The sequence below is a fragment of the Anolis sagrei genome, chromosome 11 (assembly GCF_037176765.1).
Source record: "Anolis sagrei isolate rAnoSag1 chromosome 11, rAnoSag1.mat, whole genome shotgun sequence".
NCBI lineage: Eukaryota > Metazoa > Chordata > Lepidosauria > Squamata > Dactyloidae > Anolis > Anolis sagrei.
In genome coordinates this window covers 16,779,417-16,795,188 of record NC_090031.1, presented here as the reverse complement: position 1 = coordinate 16,795,188, position 15,772 = coordinate 16,779,417, and the positions used below count along the sequence as shown (strand labels likewise).

At 43.2% G+C, this 15,772-nt stretch overlaps 1 protein-coding gene across 6 annotated transcripts in view; it reads left to right on the top strand.

The window, feature by feature from the left end:
• The window catches only part of GOLGA2 (golgin A2), a 54,880-nt gene that overhangs the window by 13,143 nt on the left and 25,965 nt on the right, over nt 1-15,772 (top strand). For 3 of the 6 annotated variants that reach the window (XM_067471958.1, XM_067471960.1, XM_067471957.1), the window contains 8 exons: nt 2,645-2,685; nt 2,802-2,865; nt 4,801-4,860; nt 5,363-5,443; nt 7,782-7,853; nt 10,108-10,146; nt 12,295-12,357; nt 12,666-12,759. In XM_067471958.1, coding sequence (XP_067328059.1) covers nt 2,645-2,685; nt 2,802-2,865; nt 4,801-4,860; nt 5,363-5,443; nt 7,782-7,853; nt 10,108-10,146; nt 12,295-12,357; nt 12,666-12,759 — 514 coding nt within the window. The remainder of the gene's footprint in view (nt 1-2,644; nt 2,686-2,801; nt 2,866-4,800; nt 4,861-5,362; nt 5,444-7,781; nt 7,854-10,107; nt 10,147-12,294; nt 12,358-12,665; nt 12,760-15,772) is intronic. The other 3 variants (XM_060757168.2, XM_060757169.2, XM_067471959.1) reach the window with 3 other exon arrangements.

Sequence of the window (15,772 nt, the reverse complement as noted above, 5' to 3'; positions counted from 1 at the left end):
GATCCCAATATGTGTGTGTGTGTGCGCGCATGCATTCCCTGCTCGAAATCGGATGGCAGTCCTACAATTCTGAATCTGGTGGAAAACAGTTATTTGTAGTATTTACAGCTCCCAGAAGAGCCCATTCCCAAGCAGCAAGGATGAATTGCATTAAATTAAGGGGCGCTCTTGCGATGCCCCTGCTTAGCTGAAAATTACCTGGGGCCAGCCCTAGCACTGAGGTCTCCTCGTGCCCAGTTTATCCAGTTCCAGATCTACTTGGGAAAGGCATGACCTGAAAAGAAGTAAATATGTGTGCCTTGTTCTCCATCGAATCCAATTCCACACAACTTGACAATCTGTTGTTTGGTTGGGTTCTTGTAGGGTTTTTGGGCTATACGGCCATGTTCTAGAAGCATTCTCTCCTGACGTTTTGCCTACATCTATGGCAAGCATCCTCAGAGGTTGTGAGGTCACAACCTCTGAGGATGCTTGCCATAGATGCAGGTGAAACGTCAGGAGAGAATGATTCTAGAACATGGCTGTATAGCCCGAAAAACTTACAAGAACCGACTGATTCCAGCCATGAAAGTCTTCGATAATATGTTGTTTGGTTGGCTAAATACTGGAAAGATGGTGTGTAGCAAGGAACATAACTGTTCTTAATAAAACTAGCTCCTTAATACGAGTTTTAGTAGAGAATTTGGAGTGGCCACTTGGTTAGCTCTTGATAGAGGCGAGGTTTGTGTGAGCTTCTGTTATGAAAGGGCAGAATCCGCCCACTCTGTTTTGGAGTTTATACAGATTAAGCATCCAAAATACTCCAAAATGGTACGCATGGTGCCTGTGATAGTGACACCTTTGCTTTCTGAAGGTACATTGTATTTTGTTTCATGTACATGATTTAAAATATTGTGCATAACATTACCTTCAGGCTATGTTTATAAAGTGTATATCAAACATAAACAAGTTTTGTGTCTAGACCTAAGCCCCATTTCCAAGATATCCCATTATTTACCCACTATGCAAATGCAAGTACAGTGTTTCCTCACTTATCGCTGGAGTTGCGTTCCATTTGAAAAACTGCGATGTTGGAACCCAGAAGCCTTAAAGAGCCAGACTCAGTAGTATGCCCAAAAGAAACAGTTTATGAAAGCAAACAGAAGGACTCAGACACAATTACTTCAATTAACTCAAAGATTGCAGCAATTTCCATCTTGAAAAATGAACTTAAACTATAATCTGGATTATCCTGGCAAAAAACCCAGATTATACAGGAGTATTTCCAAAACGCGCCAAAATCACACAGTACATGGAAAATACTCAAACAAGAAGCAGTGAAGAAGAACCATAGTCCAGATGAAGTCCAAAGCCAAATAAATCCAAGTCCAAAGTAGTGAGGTTCCAAAGTCCACAAGGCAGCGTCGTCGTCAAAAAGCAGTCCGAAATCAAGGAGAGGGGAAATCCGCAGTTATGAGAATCCAAGCCGAGAAGTCACACAAAGATGAACAGCAACCTGCAGTTCCAGGACCCAAGCCCAACACAAGAGTGGCAGCGACAAAACTTAAGGCACGAAACCAACACTTTGCCTTCTACAAAGTCCTAGCATTTTGGTGCCTACTTTTATCTTACAGCTCATCACTGGATGATGAGTTGCCCTCCACCCCGTCCTCATCACTCTCAGCTGGCTTAGCTTCCACAGCTGAGCGCCAACGCCCATCCCTCCAACTCTTCCACCTCTTGTCAAGATTTAGGTCTCCCCAAGATCCCACAGTATCACCCGATTGCCAATCCCCACCACCAGAAAACCCCAAAAATGTGTCACTAGACGTTGGTTGAATACAAACATCCCGAACTTCTTGTATCATGGTCCAATCCAGTGTTTCATCCCCACTCCCTTCACTCTCAGACCCATAATCTCCAGAAAAACCCATGAAATCCTCCTCTTCCGTGGGAACAGTAAGTATCTCCTGCAACTTCTTCCTTTGACGCTCCTCATCCGACTCCTGCTCCCAAGTAAACCTCTTAGTTCCCCTTGCTGTATCTCCCTCCTCCTTTTCACTCATCTCACTTTCAGAAAACCCCTCAAAGAAACCTTCATCAGTGGGTGACATAAGTATCTCCCGGATCCTCTTCCTCTGTTGCTCCTCATCTAACTCTTGAGCACACCTTTTCCCTCTTTTACCCCTTGTACTACCAGTTGTATCGTTGCCAACAGGCTCTACTACAACAGCGATGTAGGGACTCTATATTTATTTTATTATTTATATTTTAGTAGTTATGCACTATTTTAAGTCTTTATAAACTTAAAATAAAGTGAAGGAAAGGAAGGAAAGGTCCTTCAAGGCTAGAGGGAGGGAGGACTGAGGACAGAAAGCGCCTCGGAGAGCGTCAAAAACCGAAAATGCAGCGATATATGTTTTAAATTAATATTTATTGAAAACTGCAAAACAGCGAGTCTGCTAAAAGTGAACCACGAGGTAGCGAGGGAACACTGTATTCCAAAATCTGAAAGCCAAAACACTTCTGGTCCCGAGCATTTCAGATAAAGTATACTCAACCTGTATGTATGTATGTATATGTATGTATGCTTCCAAACTTATGCATGCACTCATTTATGTGCTTCTCATTATTTGTACAGTTACGCATGTATTTTATTCCACAGCTCAGTGACTTGGAACATAAAAACACATTTGAAGAAAGCCGGTAAGTAACTTTAGGTCTACATTTGTATTTCTGTAATGCTGTGTCTTTTTTTCTTTTGCACATACTGGTCTTACTAGTGCCTTTTATTAAAGGAACCTGCCTTGTTCCTTTTCTAGGTCCCCCTCATTAACCGAGAGCCTCCGCCAGCTCTCTGAGCAGCTTAATGGCATGGTCAACCAGGTAATTGTTACTTTTATACCCAAGTGAGAGTTAAGTAGCCGGCTCAGGAATTTTCAGTAGCTGCAGAAGTTTTTATAGCCAGACAATAAGATATTTTCATATGAAAATCAGAAATGAGTGGCTTGGATGTGTCGTGTGATCAGTGGGAATTCTTCTATGAGTGGGATGTTTTCTTTCAGCTTCTTGGCAATACTTGATGTTTGCTGTGAATGTTCTTCTAAAGCAGTGTTTCTCAATTTTTCTAATGCTGCGATCCCTTAATACAGTTCCTCATGTTGTGGTGACCCCCCAATCATCACATTATTTTCATTGCTACTTCATAACTGTTATTTTACTACTGATTTATGAATCATAATGTAAATATTTGATAGCCAGGATGTCTTTTTATTCACTGGACCAAATTTGGCACAAATACCCAACACACCCACATTTGAATACTGGTGGGGTTGGGGGGGGGGTTGATTTTGTCATTTGGGAGTTGTAGTTGCTGGGATTTATAGTTCACCTACAATTAAAGAGCATTCTGAATCCACCCATGATGGAATGGAACCAAACTTAGCACACAGAAGTCCCACAACCAACAGAAAATACTGGAGAGCCGTTCAGCAGTGGAACTCTCTGCCCTGGAGCATAGTGGAGGCTCCTTCTTTGGAAGCTTTTAAACAGAGGCTGGATGGCCATCTGTCAGGGATGATTTGAATGCAATATTCCTGCTTCTTGGCAGAAAGGGGTTGGACTGGATGGCCCATGAGGTCTCTTCCAACTCTATGATTCTATTATTCTAAGGGTTTGGTGGTCATTGACCTTGAGTTTTAAAGTTGTAGTTCACCTACATCTAAAGAGCACTGTGGACTCAAACGATGATGGATCTAGACCAAACTTGGCACAAATACTCAATATGCCCAAATGTGAACACTGGTCGTGTTTGGGGAAAATCCACCTTGACATTTGGGAGTTTTAGTTGTTGGGATTTGTAGTTCACCTAGCTTCACAACTATGTATGTTTTTACTAGTTCCCTGCCGATAACTTGCTCCTATTTTTATCTCATTATAAGAGTCTTAGAATCGTTTTTATCCTGTACATGCGGCCCGCCTATTGTGATTGTGTTTATTGGAATGTTATTTTATGACTGTGTTTATAATTTTTTTCCTTTTTTCTTGATGTAATTTGATTATGTTGTTTATTGTTTATGCTCTGGTTTTATTTTGTTGTAACATGTTGTCCGGGCTTGGCCCCATGTAAACCGCTCCGAGTCCCCATTGGGGAGATGGTGGCGGGGTATAAATAAAGTTTATTATTATTTATTATTATTTCTGAACTCCACTAACGATAGAATTGGGCTAAATTTCCAGCGCAGATATTTACATTATAATAGTAATAATAATAATAATCTTTATTTATACCCGCCACCACCTCCCCAATGGGGATTCGGAGCGGCTTACATGGGGCCAACATGTTACAGCAAAATAAAACCAGAACATAAACAACAAGCAACGTCATCAAAATTACATAGAAAAAAAAGTATAAACACAGTAACATTATGATTCATATCAGTAGCAAAATGACAGTTATGAAGTAGCAACAAAAATAATTTTATGGTTGGGGGTCACCACAACATTAGGAACTGTATTAAGGGGTCGCAGCATTAGGAAGGTTGAGAAACACTGATATATATATATATATATATATATATATATAAACCCTGTATGTTGGCAGGGGGAGAGCCTGCCAAGTAAGAGTGCATCTCAAGTGACCCAGGCTCAACACAGGAAGTTCTGTTACATAAGTCTGAAGTGTATCCTTCCCTGTCCTATTGGAGCCTCCTCCTATAGCTGCCAAGGGAATATCATTTTACGTGGCACTTACATGAGCCAAAGGGATTTACTGGTTTTCGTCAGTTGCATATTATAATGGCAGGCATCTCTATTTTGCAGCCAGCGGCCTACATGAATGGGGAAAATGCCACATCTTGCACAGATATGAAAGAAATGGCGGTAGGTCCACAGCTATGGGCTCTTTGTCACTGAGCAACTGATTTAGGTCTCCGTTGTGCATTTAAGCAGTGAGAACGGGCTTTGAGTACAACTGCCTGCATGCTGTAAAACCACAAATGTATGTTATTGGGTTTTTGTGTGTGTGTGTTTTCTTGTGAATGCTCTCAAGGTTACGTCCAGATTGGGTTTGGGGCATATCTTGAGTTTTATCAAAATGCAGATTTGTCTTTGAAGGAGAATCAGTTTGGTCTGAATTCACCTGCTCCTCCTCCCTAGAGCCGATCCCCTGGATCACTAACTACCAAATGGTTACAAACTCTAGTTGAGACTAGCAGTTGGATTCAAGCCCAAGTGGGTTCGAGTGGGAGGTGGGGATGGAGTGGCACAAAGGCGCTCAGCTGTGACGTCAATCATTTTCTCCTCCCTTTTTAATGATTTGCCTTTTTCTTCCCCTCTTCTACTCTCTTCCCCCCTCCTCCCCTTGTCTGCATGTGCCCATCAGACACGTTACCAGGAGCTGGCAGTAGCTCTAGACTCCAGCAATCTAACAAACAAACAACTCAGTTCAAAAGTAGAGGAATTGGTAAGAAACCCCTAGAACCGACCTGTTTGGCCTTGTCTTGCTGCTTCTCTGTGCTTTCCAGGTGCCTGCAAGGCTCTTTCTCGGTGCCACAGGAAAGGAATGGGGGTCGTTTGCATGAACGTGGGCTAGTAGTCCAGTAGCACACAGTAGCTGTTCAACAGTGGAACTCTCTGCCTCAGAGTGTAGTGGAGGCTTTGAAACAGGCTGGATGGCCATCTGTCGGGGGTTCTTTGAATGTGCTCTTCCTGCATTGGCAGAAGGAAGTTGGACTAGATGGACCATGTGGTCTCTTCCAACTCTATGATTCTAAGTAAACTCTATGATTCTCAGTGTGGGACCTCTTGAGCAAGTTTAGGCCTGTCTACCTTATCTGTTTACATAGTGAAGAGAGTGTTTGAGAGAAAAGGGACTTCTGGTTTGTGTTTTTTGCAGTTATTTTAGATGTACTGTCGAAGGCTTTCATGGCTGGAATCACTGGGTTGCTGTGAGTTTTCCAGGCTGTATGACCATTGTCTCCTGACGTTTTACCTACATCTATGGCTCAGAGATTGTGAGGTCTGTTGGAAACTAGGCAAGTGGAGTTTATATATCTGTGGAGTAGTGTTTGAAGCAAGCGTGAATGTTGCAATTGGCCACCTTCGTTAGCATTGAATGGCCTTCAAACCCTGGCTTGTTTCTGCCTGGGGGAATCCTTTGTTGGGAGGTGTTAACTGGCCCTGATTGTTTCTTGTCTGGAATTTGTGTGGTCGAAGGCTTCCATGGCTGGAATCACTGGCTTACTGTGAGTTTTCCGAGCTGTCTGGCTATGTTCTAGAAGCATTCTCTCCTGACGTTTCACCCACATCTACGGCAGGCATCCTCAGAGGTTGTGAAGTCTGTTGGAAACTAGGCAAGTGGGGTTTATGCGGGGTGAGGCAGCATAACTTCCTTTTTTTTCAAAAATTAATAAAACCCATTGTATCAGAATTTTTTATTTATTCTTTATAATGTAGGCGCATACCTAAAGTTTGGTTTTACGTTGTTTTGAAGATCAAATTAGGTTGGTGACGTCCCCCATTGTCCATACACTGAGTAAACTGATTTCCGGCGTTTGTCATGACTCTTGCCAGCATAGCAGGCGTTATGTTGGCAATTTCTTCCTGGATGTTGGTCTTCAAATCATGTCGGGTCCTTGGACGGTTCACATAGACACAGGATTTCAAAAACCCCCATAGAAAAAAATCACAAGGGACCAAATCTGGAGAGTGGATTGGCCACTCCAAATCCCCTCGAAAAGTAGGCCTCAGCGTCAGAAGCATGCTCCTCACTGTTCCAACGCATGATGGCGACTGAACTGTGTCAGGACAAAACTTTATACTCCTGCCTCTCGAACGAGACCTCTAGTGCTCCGCTACGTCTTCAACCAACTGAATGGCGCTCATTTTAAAAAAGGAAGTTATGCTGCCTCACCCTGTGGAGTAATGTTTGAGGCAAGTGTTGCAATTGGCTACCTTGATTAGCATTGAATGGCCTTGCAGCTTCAGGGTCTGGCTGCTTCCTGTCTGGGGGAATCTTTTGTTGGGAGGTGATTAGCTGGCCCTGTTTTTTTTTCTTGTCTGTAATTCCCCTGCTTTTTTAATGTTCCTCTTTATTTAATGTCCTGATTCTAATGTTTTTTAAATACTAGTAGCCAAATTTTGTTTGTTTTCATGGTTTCCTCTTTTCTGTTGAAATTATCCACGTGCTTCTTGTGGATTTCAGTGGCTTCTCTGTGTAGTCTGACATGGTGGTTGTCGGAGTGGTCCAGCATTTCTGTGTCCTCAAATAATATGCTGTGCCCAGATTGGTTCATCAAGTGCTCTGCTATGGCTGAAGTAGTCTGCAGTGCTTTTCATGGTCCTTGATGCGTGTTTAATATTTATAATATTAAATTATATTATAATATTAAATTATTTAAAGTATTATAATGTAATGCAATATAATACCGCTACTAATAATATGATATTACAATTATATATTTATATTACATGTAATGTAATAAGTTATTTATAATAATATAATATAATGCAATATAATACTAATAATAATATAATTATATATTTATATTACATGTAATATTACTAATAATATTATAATATAATGGTATAGTACAATATAGTAATATGTAATATTGATATTGTACTGTGCTAATAATTGTATATATTGTATGCATCTTGTAAGCCGCTCTGAGTCCCCTTCGGGGTGAGAAGGGCGGCATAGAAATGTCATAAATAAATATAATATAATATATTTCCATAATGCACTGCTTCAGAACGTTCCCCTCATGAACAAGATTGAATTATGGCATCTGTTCCAGCAGAGTTTGGGGCTACACAGACTAGGGAGAGTGTGTGGCGATCTTTCCAACCCTTGTGGCACTGTGAAGGAGCTGGTTAGTCTTTTGCTTGCATGAGCCGCTTCTGCTACTTACTTATTTGGCTGCCCTTTCAGTAGAACTAGGAATGTAGAAGCCCTCTTCTCCCTGCCAGGAAAGACCCTGCATTGCTCAGACTGCTTCCTCCTCCATTTCATCCTCCCCGCCTTGCTGCATGGCTTCTCTGAGTTCTTTACTGCATTGTTCTTTCCTTTGTCTCCCAGTTTTTCCTGTGGTAGCATTTTAGTGGATTCCAGGAATGCCTTGCGTTTGGGCATTGCCCACAAACAGTTTTTGCTCTGTGACTTTAACCAATGTAAGGTGGGAATATCAAGGGCTGTGTTTGAAAAAGAGAACTCAAGTTCCATGACGGGAGAGAAGTTCTTGAGGAACTTACATCGATATAAATAAAAATGTAATGTTCATTTGTGGAATTAACATAACTCAAAAACCACTTGACGAATTGCTGTCAAATTTGGCCACAAGACACCTACTAACCCAAGGAGTGACCATCACACACAAAAAAATTAATTTGTCATTTGGGAGTTGTAGTTGCTGGGATTTATAATAATAATAATAATAATAATAATAATAATAATAATATAGTAATAATAATAATAATAAACTTTATTTGTACCCCGCTACCATCTCCCAAGGGACTCGGTGCGGCTTACATGAGGCCGAGCCCAAATACAACAACACAAGCAATAACAACAACAATACAAGCAATTAAAACATGGACAATAAAATAACGAAACATTAAACAATAAGACAACACACAATTAAAAACTATGGGAAGGCCAAATGTAAGATTAAAATTGAAAATAATGCTGGAACATGGGCGAAAAAGAGAGCATTCTAAATTCCATCAATGATGGAATTGACTCCCCTGACCAACATAAAACACTTGAAGGGTTTGGGGGGCATTGACCTTGAGTTTGGGAGTTGTAGTTCACCTACATCCAGAGAGCACTGTGGACTCAAACAATGATGGATCTGGACCCAACTTGGCATGAATACTCAGTATGCTCAAATATGAACACAGATGGTGTTTGGGGGAAATAGACCTTGACATTTGGGAGTTGTAGTTACTGGGATTTATAGTTCATCTGCAATCAAAGAGCATTCTGAACCCCTCCAACGAAAGAATTGGGGCAAATTTCCTAACAAGTGACCATCACTCATAAAAACACGAAAAGCACAGCAGAAGAGACTTAAAAAGCCAAAAACCAAAAAATACATTACAATGAATGTGCAAAGCTGCATATATATATACACAAACACACATACACACACACATATATACACACACAAAACATATACACAGACTGGGCCACAGTAACACGTGGCAGGGGACGTGTAGTTTGTTATAAAGATGAATGGAAATGAACAGAAAGTAGTAGGATGTGCAAAGCCAATTAGTTTGTCATTGTGTTTACAAGTCAGCACTGCCAGGTCTTTCAGCTGGTTTCTAAGGCCTAATTCTGGCATAACAGGAAACCAAGGCCTTTCAATGCAAGACAGTGAAGCTCCTGAGTTCCTCCTGCCTCCTTTCCTTAGATATAGTTGTGAGGAGGAGATTGAGAACCGGAGCCGTATAGGTTTTATAGGTCAAGACCAGCACCTTGAATTGTGCTCGGAATTGGAGCTGACACAACAGGGGGGCGGTATGCTCCTTGTATGATGAGGATCTGAGGATCCACAGGTTGAGAAGCATTTCTTTAACAGAATTGGCAGCCAGAATCCAGTGCTGATTTTGGGATGAGCTTCCCTGTGTGGCTAGTCCAAAAATGATCCATTCTAGAAAGGCCTGCATGGTCTGCTCCCATAAAGAGGAATGTGCCCTGAAAACCACTTGCGTCAAGACTTCAGCTCTTGCTTGTGTTCATATTTCAGACAGAATGGTGTGGAACTGCTTGCAAAACGTTTCAAAAAAACATGATGCAATTTGTGATGTAATTCCAGAATTATCTCATACATTGGAATAAACAATCCTTGGAAAGCTTAGATGGCAGCTTTTGCCATAATGGTGAGAAATGCTGTTAACCGTTGCTTCATGTCTGTTGTGAAGTGTGCCAGTATCCTCCATATAAATAGACTGCCGCTAGCATTTCTGTCAGGGCTCCAGGGTGTGTTGACCCTAACAAAATGCTGCAAATGTTGAAAGGCCTTTTAATCCTCTTTGTATTAGTCTAGCCAAAGTATGCTGACCAGTTGGGAAAAACGGGCCACGTAGGTCATTCTGACGTAACCTTTTTTGTAACTTCTGCAGAAACAGCAGAACCAAGAAGCTATGAATCAGCTGGAGAAGGTAATATGCTCTGCTCTAGAGTCAGGCGCAAAAACAGGAGGAGGGGAAGCAGTGAGAAGGAGGGACATTGAACTGACTTATCCCCCCACGAGGAGAAAGCATTACAGAAGTAGACATTCTTGTGACCATTTGGAAAATGGATTGTTCCAATTTCTTGCATAGCTTCATTCTCCATGCCATGTACAGTGTTTCCTCATTTACCGTGGGTGTTATGTTCCACGACCACCTGCAATAATTAATAATAATTATTATTGTTATTATTATTATTAACGTTATTTATACCCCGCAAAATCTCCCGAAGGACTCGATGCGGCTTACAAAGGCCAAGTGAAAATCCACGTAGGGACGCTATATATCTACAGTGTTCCCTCACTTATTACGGGGGTTACGTTCCAGGACCTCCCACAATGTGAAAAACCGCAATGTAGGGGTGCTATATTTATTTTAATATTTATACATTATTTTAGTACAACCTTTTTAAACAAAGGGCCAGGTCACAGTCTCTCAAACTGTTGGAGGGCCGGAGTACAATTTGAAAAAAACATGAATGAATTTCTATGCACAGTGCACATATCTTATTTGTGGTGCAAAAAAACACTTAAAAACAATGCAATAATTAAAATGAAGAACAATTTTAATAAATATAAACTTATTCGTATTTCAATGGGAAGTGTGGGCCTGCTTTTGGCAGATGAGATAGGGTTGTTGTTGTCGTTGTGTGCTTTCAAGTTGTTTCAGACCCTGAGCGAGGGTCAGGTAAATTACCTTGGAGGGCCGTATCTGACCCCCGGGCCTTAGTTTGAGGACCCCTGTTTTAGCAGTTATATACTATTTCAAATCTTTATAAACTTAAAATACAGTGAAGGAAAGCTTTTGGCTTTTGGCTGATGAGATAGGGTTGTTGTTGTTGTAGTTGTGTGCTTTCAAGTCGTTTCAGACTTAGGTTGACCCTGAGCGAGGGCCGGGTAAATAACTTTGGAGGACCGTATCTGGCCCCTGGGCCTTAGTTTGAGGACCCCTGATTTAGAGAGCCAATATTTTTGGTTCTGGAGATGGACAAGTTAAATCCACAAAATACCTGAAGCAGGGGGATCTGCGGTCCTGGCAGAAGAAGCCGCCTCCATTTTTTCTTGGAAAGTTTATTTATTTATTTTATTTATTTAAAGCATTTCTATTCCGCCCTTCTCACCCCAAAGGGGACTCAGGGCAGAGCACAGCATATACACGGCATTCAATGCTGGGACACAAATTGCATACAATACATAAACATTAAAAAATATTAAAAAACACCATTTAAAACCGTCCTAGCCATCCGCATCAAATCCAATTGGCCCTGTCATCTTTCCCACTGCTGCTTCATTGCCCTGTCCCAAAAGCTTGTTCCCACAGTCAAGTTTTTACCATCCTTCTAAAGGACAGGAGGGAGGGAGCCGACCTGATCTCACCAGGAAGAGAGTTCCATAGTCGGGGAGCAATCACCGAGAAGGCCCTGTCTCTCGTCTCCACCAATTGCGCCTGTGACAATGGCGGGACAGAAAGCAAGGCCTCCCCGGAGGATCTTAATCTCCACGATGGTTCATAGGGAGAAATGCATTCGGACAGGTAATTTGGGCCAGGGCCGTTTAGAGCTTTATATGCCAAAGCCATCACTTTGAATTGTGCCCGGTAGCAAACTGGCAGCCAGTGGAGCTGGCGTAACATGGGAGTGGTATGCTCCCTGTATGCCGCCCCAGTTATTAACCTGGCTGCCTCTTGTTAGACTATTTGAAGCTTCCGAGCAGTCTTCAAAGGCAACCCCATGTAGAGTGTGTTGCAGTAGTCTATCCTAGATGTAACGAGAGTGTGGACCCAATTTCCCTCCTCCTCCTCCAGAAACGACACAGTGAGAAAACCGCTTTAGTCTTCTCATCAGCAGAATTGTGGCGAGAGGGTATAAACTACAAAAACAAGCAAGTAGGCAATATGAGTTTATACCCCTCTCGCCACATCGTTATGAGTATTATTAAGGAGCAGCAAGGAATGTGTGTAGAGCACACAACATCTCCGGTGATAATACAGTATATGGGCTGAATATTGGCGATATCTGAGGGAAGTTGTAAGCATAGCATGCTTTTCATGTTGATGCATATGTGTTTTGTGTCTTCGCAGGAAAAGAAGGGGTTTGAGCAGAAGTTTTCAAAGGAGCAAGCAGCATTGCGAGAACAATTGCAGGTAGGCATGGGGCCCTCCTGCTTATCTAGTCCTGCTTATCTATTGAGGCATTGAAGGTTTGCCTTTCTGTTTGTTGGAATCCACCCTGAGTCCCCCAGGGGAAATAGGGTGGAATATAAATAAAGGGTTGTTATTATTGTTAGTGTTATTATTATTATTCCAGCAGACGCTGGTTCTCTTTCTTGGACCATCTTTTTATGGGAAAGGGCACTTGCTGCTCAGGAGACTTTCTGGCAGTAGCTGTGACAGACTCCAAACAATAGGCTTTTCCCCATCCTTCATTCGGGGATTCTGCGCTCTCTTTGCAGGTCCACATTCAGACCATCGGGATCCTAGTGTCTGAGAAGTCGGAGCTGCAGACGGCCCTGGCGCATACGCAGCAGGCTGCTCGCCAGAAAGCAGGTAGGCAGCCCTGGGAGGAGCCTGGTAAACGCATTCCCACCAGAGAGATGGAGGCAGTCACAGTGTGTGAAATGGCCCCAGCAAACCCACATAGCCATGCCTCTTTTTTTGGCCAATTTTTTGTCTCAGATGTTCAACTTTGGGCTCAGGTGTTCCTGCGAGTATCTCTATAGATCTTGGAAAGCTATTTCTTCATTTAAGGTATTGGCGTACTGGCTGATATCCGAACAGAGGATGGGCCAGAGATGTCACTGCCTTGGTCTATTCATTACAGACTGCTACTTCCTGGTGGATGTAAGGTGGTGCAATACCAGGCCTGGTCATGGCACCGAGACAGCCTTGGTCGCCTTGGTGGATGACCTCCGCAGAGAGCTGGACAGGGGGAGTGTGACTCTGCTGGTTCTCTTGGACATCTCAGCGGCTTTCGATACCATCGACCATGGTATCCTTCTGGGTCGTCTCTCCGGGATGGGCCTTGGGGGCACGGTTCTGTCGTGGCTCCAGTCCTTCCTGGAGGGACGAACTCAGATGGTGAAGCTGGGAGACGCCTGCTCTGACCCCTGGCCTTTGTCCTGTGGGGTCCCGCAAGGCTCTATTTTGTCGCCCATGCTTTTTAACATCTACATGAAACCGCTGGGAGAGGTCATCCGGAGTTTTGGAGTTGGGTGCCATCTCTACGCAGATGACACGCAACTCTACTACTCCTTTCCACCTAATTCCAAGGAGGCTTCTCAGGTGCTAGACGAGTGCCTGGCCGCTGTGTCGATCTGGATGAGGAAGAACAAGCTGAAGATCAATCCCGATAAGACAGAGGTCCTCTTGGTCGATCGTAAGCCGGATCGGGGTATAGGGTGGTCACCTGTGTTGGACGGGGTTACACTCCCCCTGAAGCCTCAGGTCCGCAGTTTGGGTGTCCTCTTGGATTCTTCGCTTACACTTGAGGCTCAGGTGTCGGCGCTATCCGGGAGGGCCTTTGCGCAGCTGAGACTCGTGCGCCAACTGCGACCCTACCTCGTGAAGGCTGATCTGGCCGGGGTGGTCCACGCCTTGGTCACCTCTAGAATGGATTACTGCAATGCGCTCTACGTGGGGCTACCCTTGAAGATGGCTCGGAAACTGCAACTGGTTCAGCGTGCAGCAGCCAGGATGCTAACTGGAGCTCATTATCAAGAGAGGTCTACCCCTCTGTTTAAGGAGCTCCACTGGCTGCCATTCATCTTCCGAGCCCAATTCAAGGTGCAGGTGCTCACCTACAAAGCCCTAAACGGTTTGGGACCACCCTACCTGCATGACCGTATCTCCATCTACAAACCCACGCGCTCGCTTCGATCATCTGGGGAGGCCCTGCTCGTGATCCCATCCACGTCGCAAGCGCGATTGGTGGGGACACGGGACAGGGCCTTCTCCGTGGCGGCCCCCCGACTCTGGAATGCCCTTCCAAAAGATCTCCGACAGGCCCCCACACTAGCGGTTTTCAGAAGGAATCTGAAAACCTGGCTGTTCCGCTGTGCCTTCCCGGATTAGGAATCCCCAATCCAAGTCCTAGTAGCACTTTAGCACAATTAATACTGCTGCACACCGTACTTGAATTCCTATGCCCCTCCTGCCATTTCAGCACTTTTAACCTTGTACCCCTTCGCCGGCCGAACCAGTTTTTAATATGTCTTGATGTACTGTTATTCCTGTTTTGCTAATTTTTTTATTTGATTTGCTTTTTAATGTTGATTTGCTTTGTTATTACTTGTTATGTTTTCTATTGTATTGTGTGTTGTGGCTCCGGCCTGTGTAAGCCGCATCGAGTCCTTCGGGAGATGCTCGCGGGGTACAAATAAAGTTAATAATAATAATAATAATAATAAACAGTATAATTTCTCCAGCGGTGTAGACATCCTGTGATAATGCGACATGTCTCATTAAGAGCCACATCCACTGTTTTAGCGTGATAAGATGTGTTCCACACTGGGCATGCGTATTCAGCAACAGAGTAGCAAAGCGCATGGGCAGATGTCTTCACTGTGTCTGGTTGTGATCCCCAGGTTGTGCCAGTCAACTTTCGTATGATGTTATTTCTAGCGCCCACTTTTTGGTCTTAGTCAAGCAGTGATTCTTGTAGGTCAGAGCATGGTCCAGAGTGACTCCCAGATATTTGAGTGTGCTGCAATGCTCCAGTGGGATTCCTTCCCAGGAAATCCGCAGAGCTCAAGATGCTTGTCTGTTCTTAAGATGTTTACATTTTAGATGGATTATAATATAATAATATATAATACTGATATTGTACTAACTCAGATAAGTCAACCAGGCTGTTATTGAAACAGAAACAGATTTTAATTAATTAATGTGATTTAATGTTTAAATGTATGTAATTATTGGATTTTATTATGTATTTTATTATGTGTACATTGGAGGCATTGAATTGTTGCCGGCTGGAAGCTGCCCTGAAGTCCCCCCAGGGGTTGAGAAGGGCGGGGTACAAATATCTGAAATAAATAAATAACATATTGTATATTTATATATCTTATAATATGCTCTGAGTCCCCTTCAGGGTGTGAAGGGCGGAATATAAATTATGTAAATAAATAAATAAATGGATTAGGAATCAGCTAGTTTTCTCTGTAATACACAGTAAAAGCGCCTAAAGCTTTGGAGAGCTTCTTTTCAACCATTTCAAAGCTCCATGCTTGGGCGGTGATGGCACGATTGTCAGCGTAGATGAAACTCTGTACCTTCTGGCAGTGGCTGGTCATTTGTGTCGGTGTTGAACACTGATTGAGCAAACACAATCCCATTTCAATGCTCCCTGTTTGAGCAGTGATGGCATGATCGTCAGCGTAGATGAAACTCTGTCCCTTCTGGCAGTGGCTGGTCATTTGTGTAAATGGTAAACATTGATGGAACAGTAGGTTGTTGTAGGTTTCTTTTGGGCTATCTAGCCATGTTCTAGAGGCATTCTCTCCTGACGTTTTGCCTGCATCTATGGCAAGCATCCTCAGAGGTAGTGAGGTCTGATGGAACT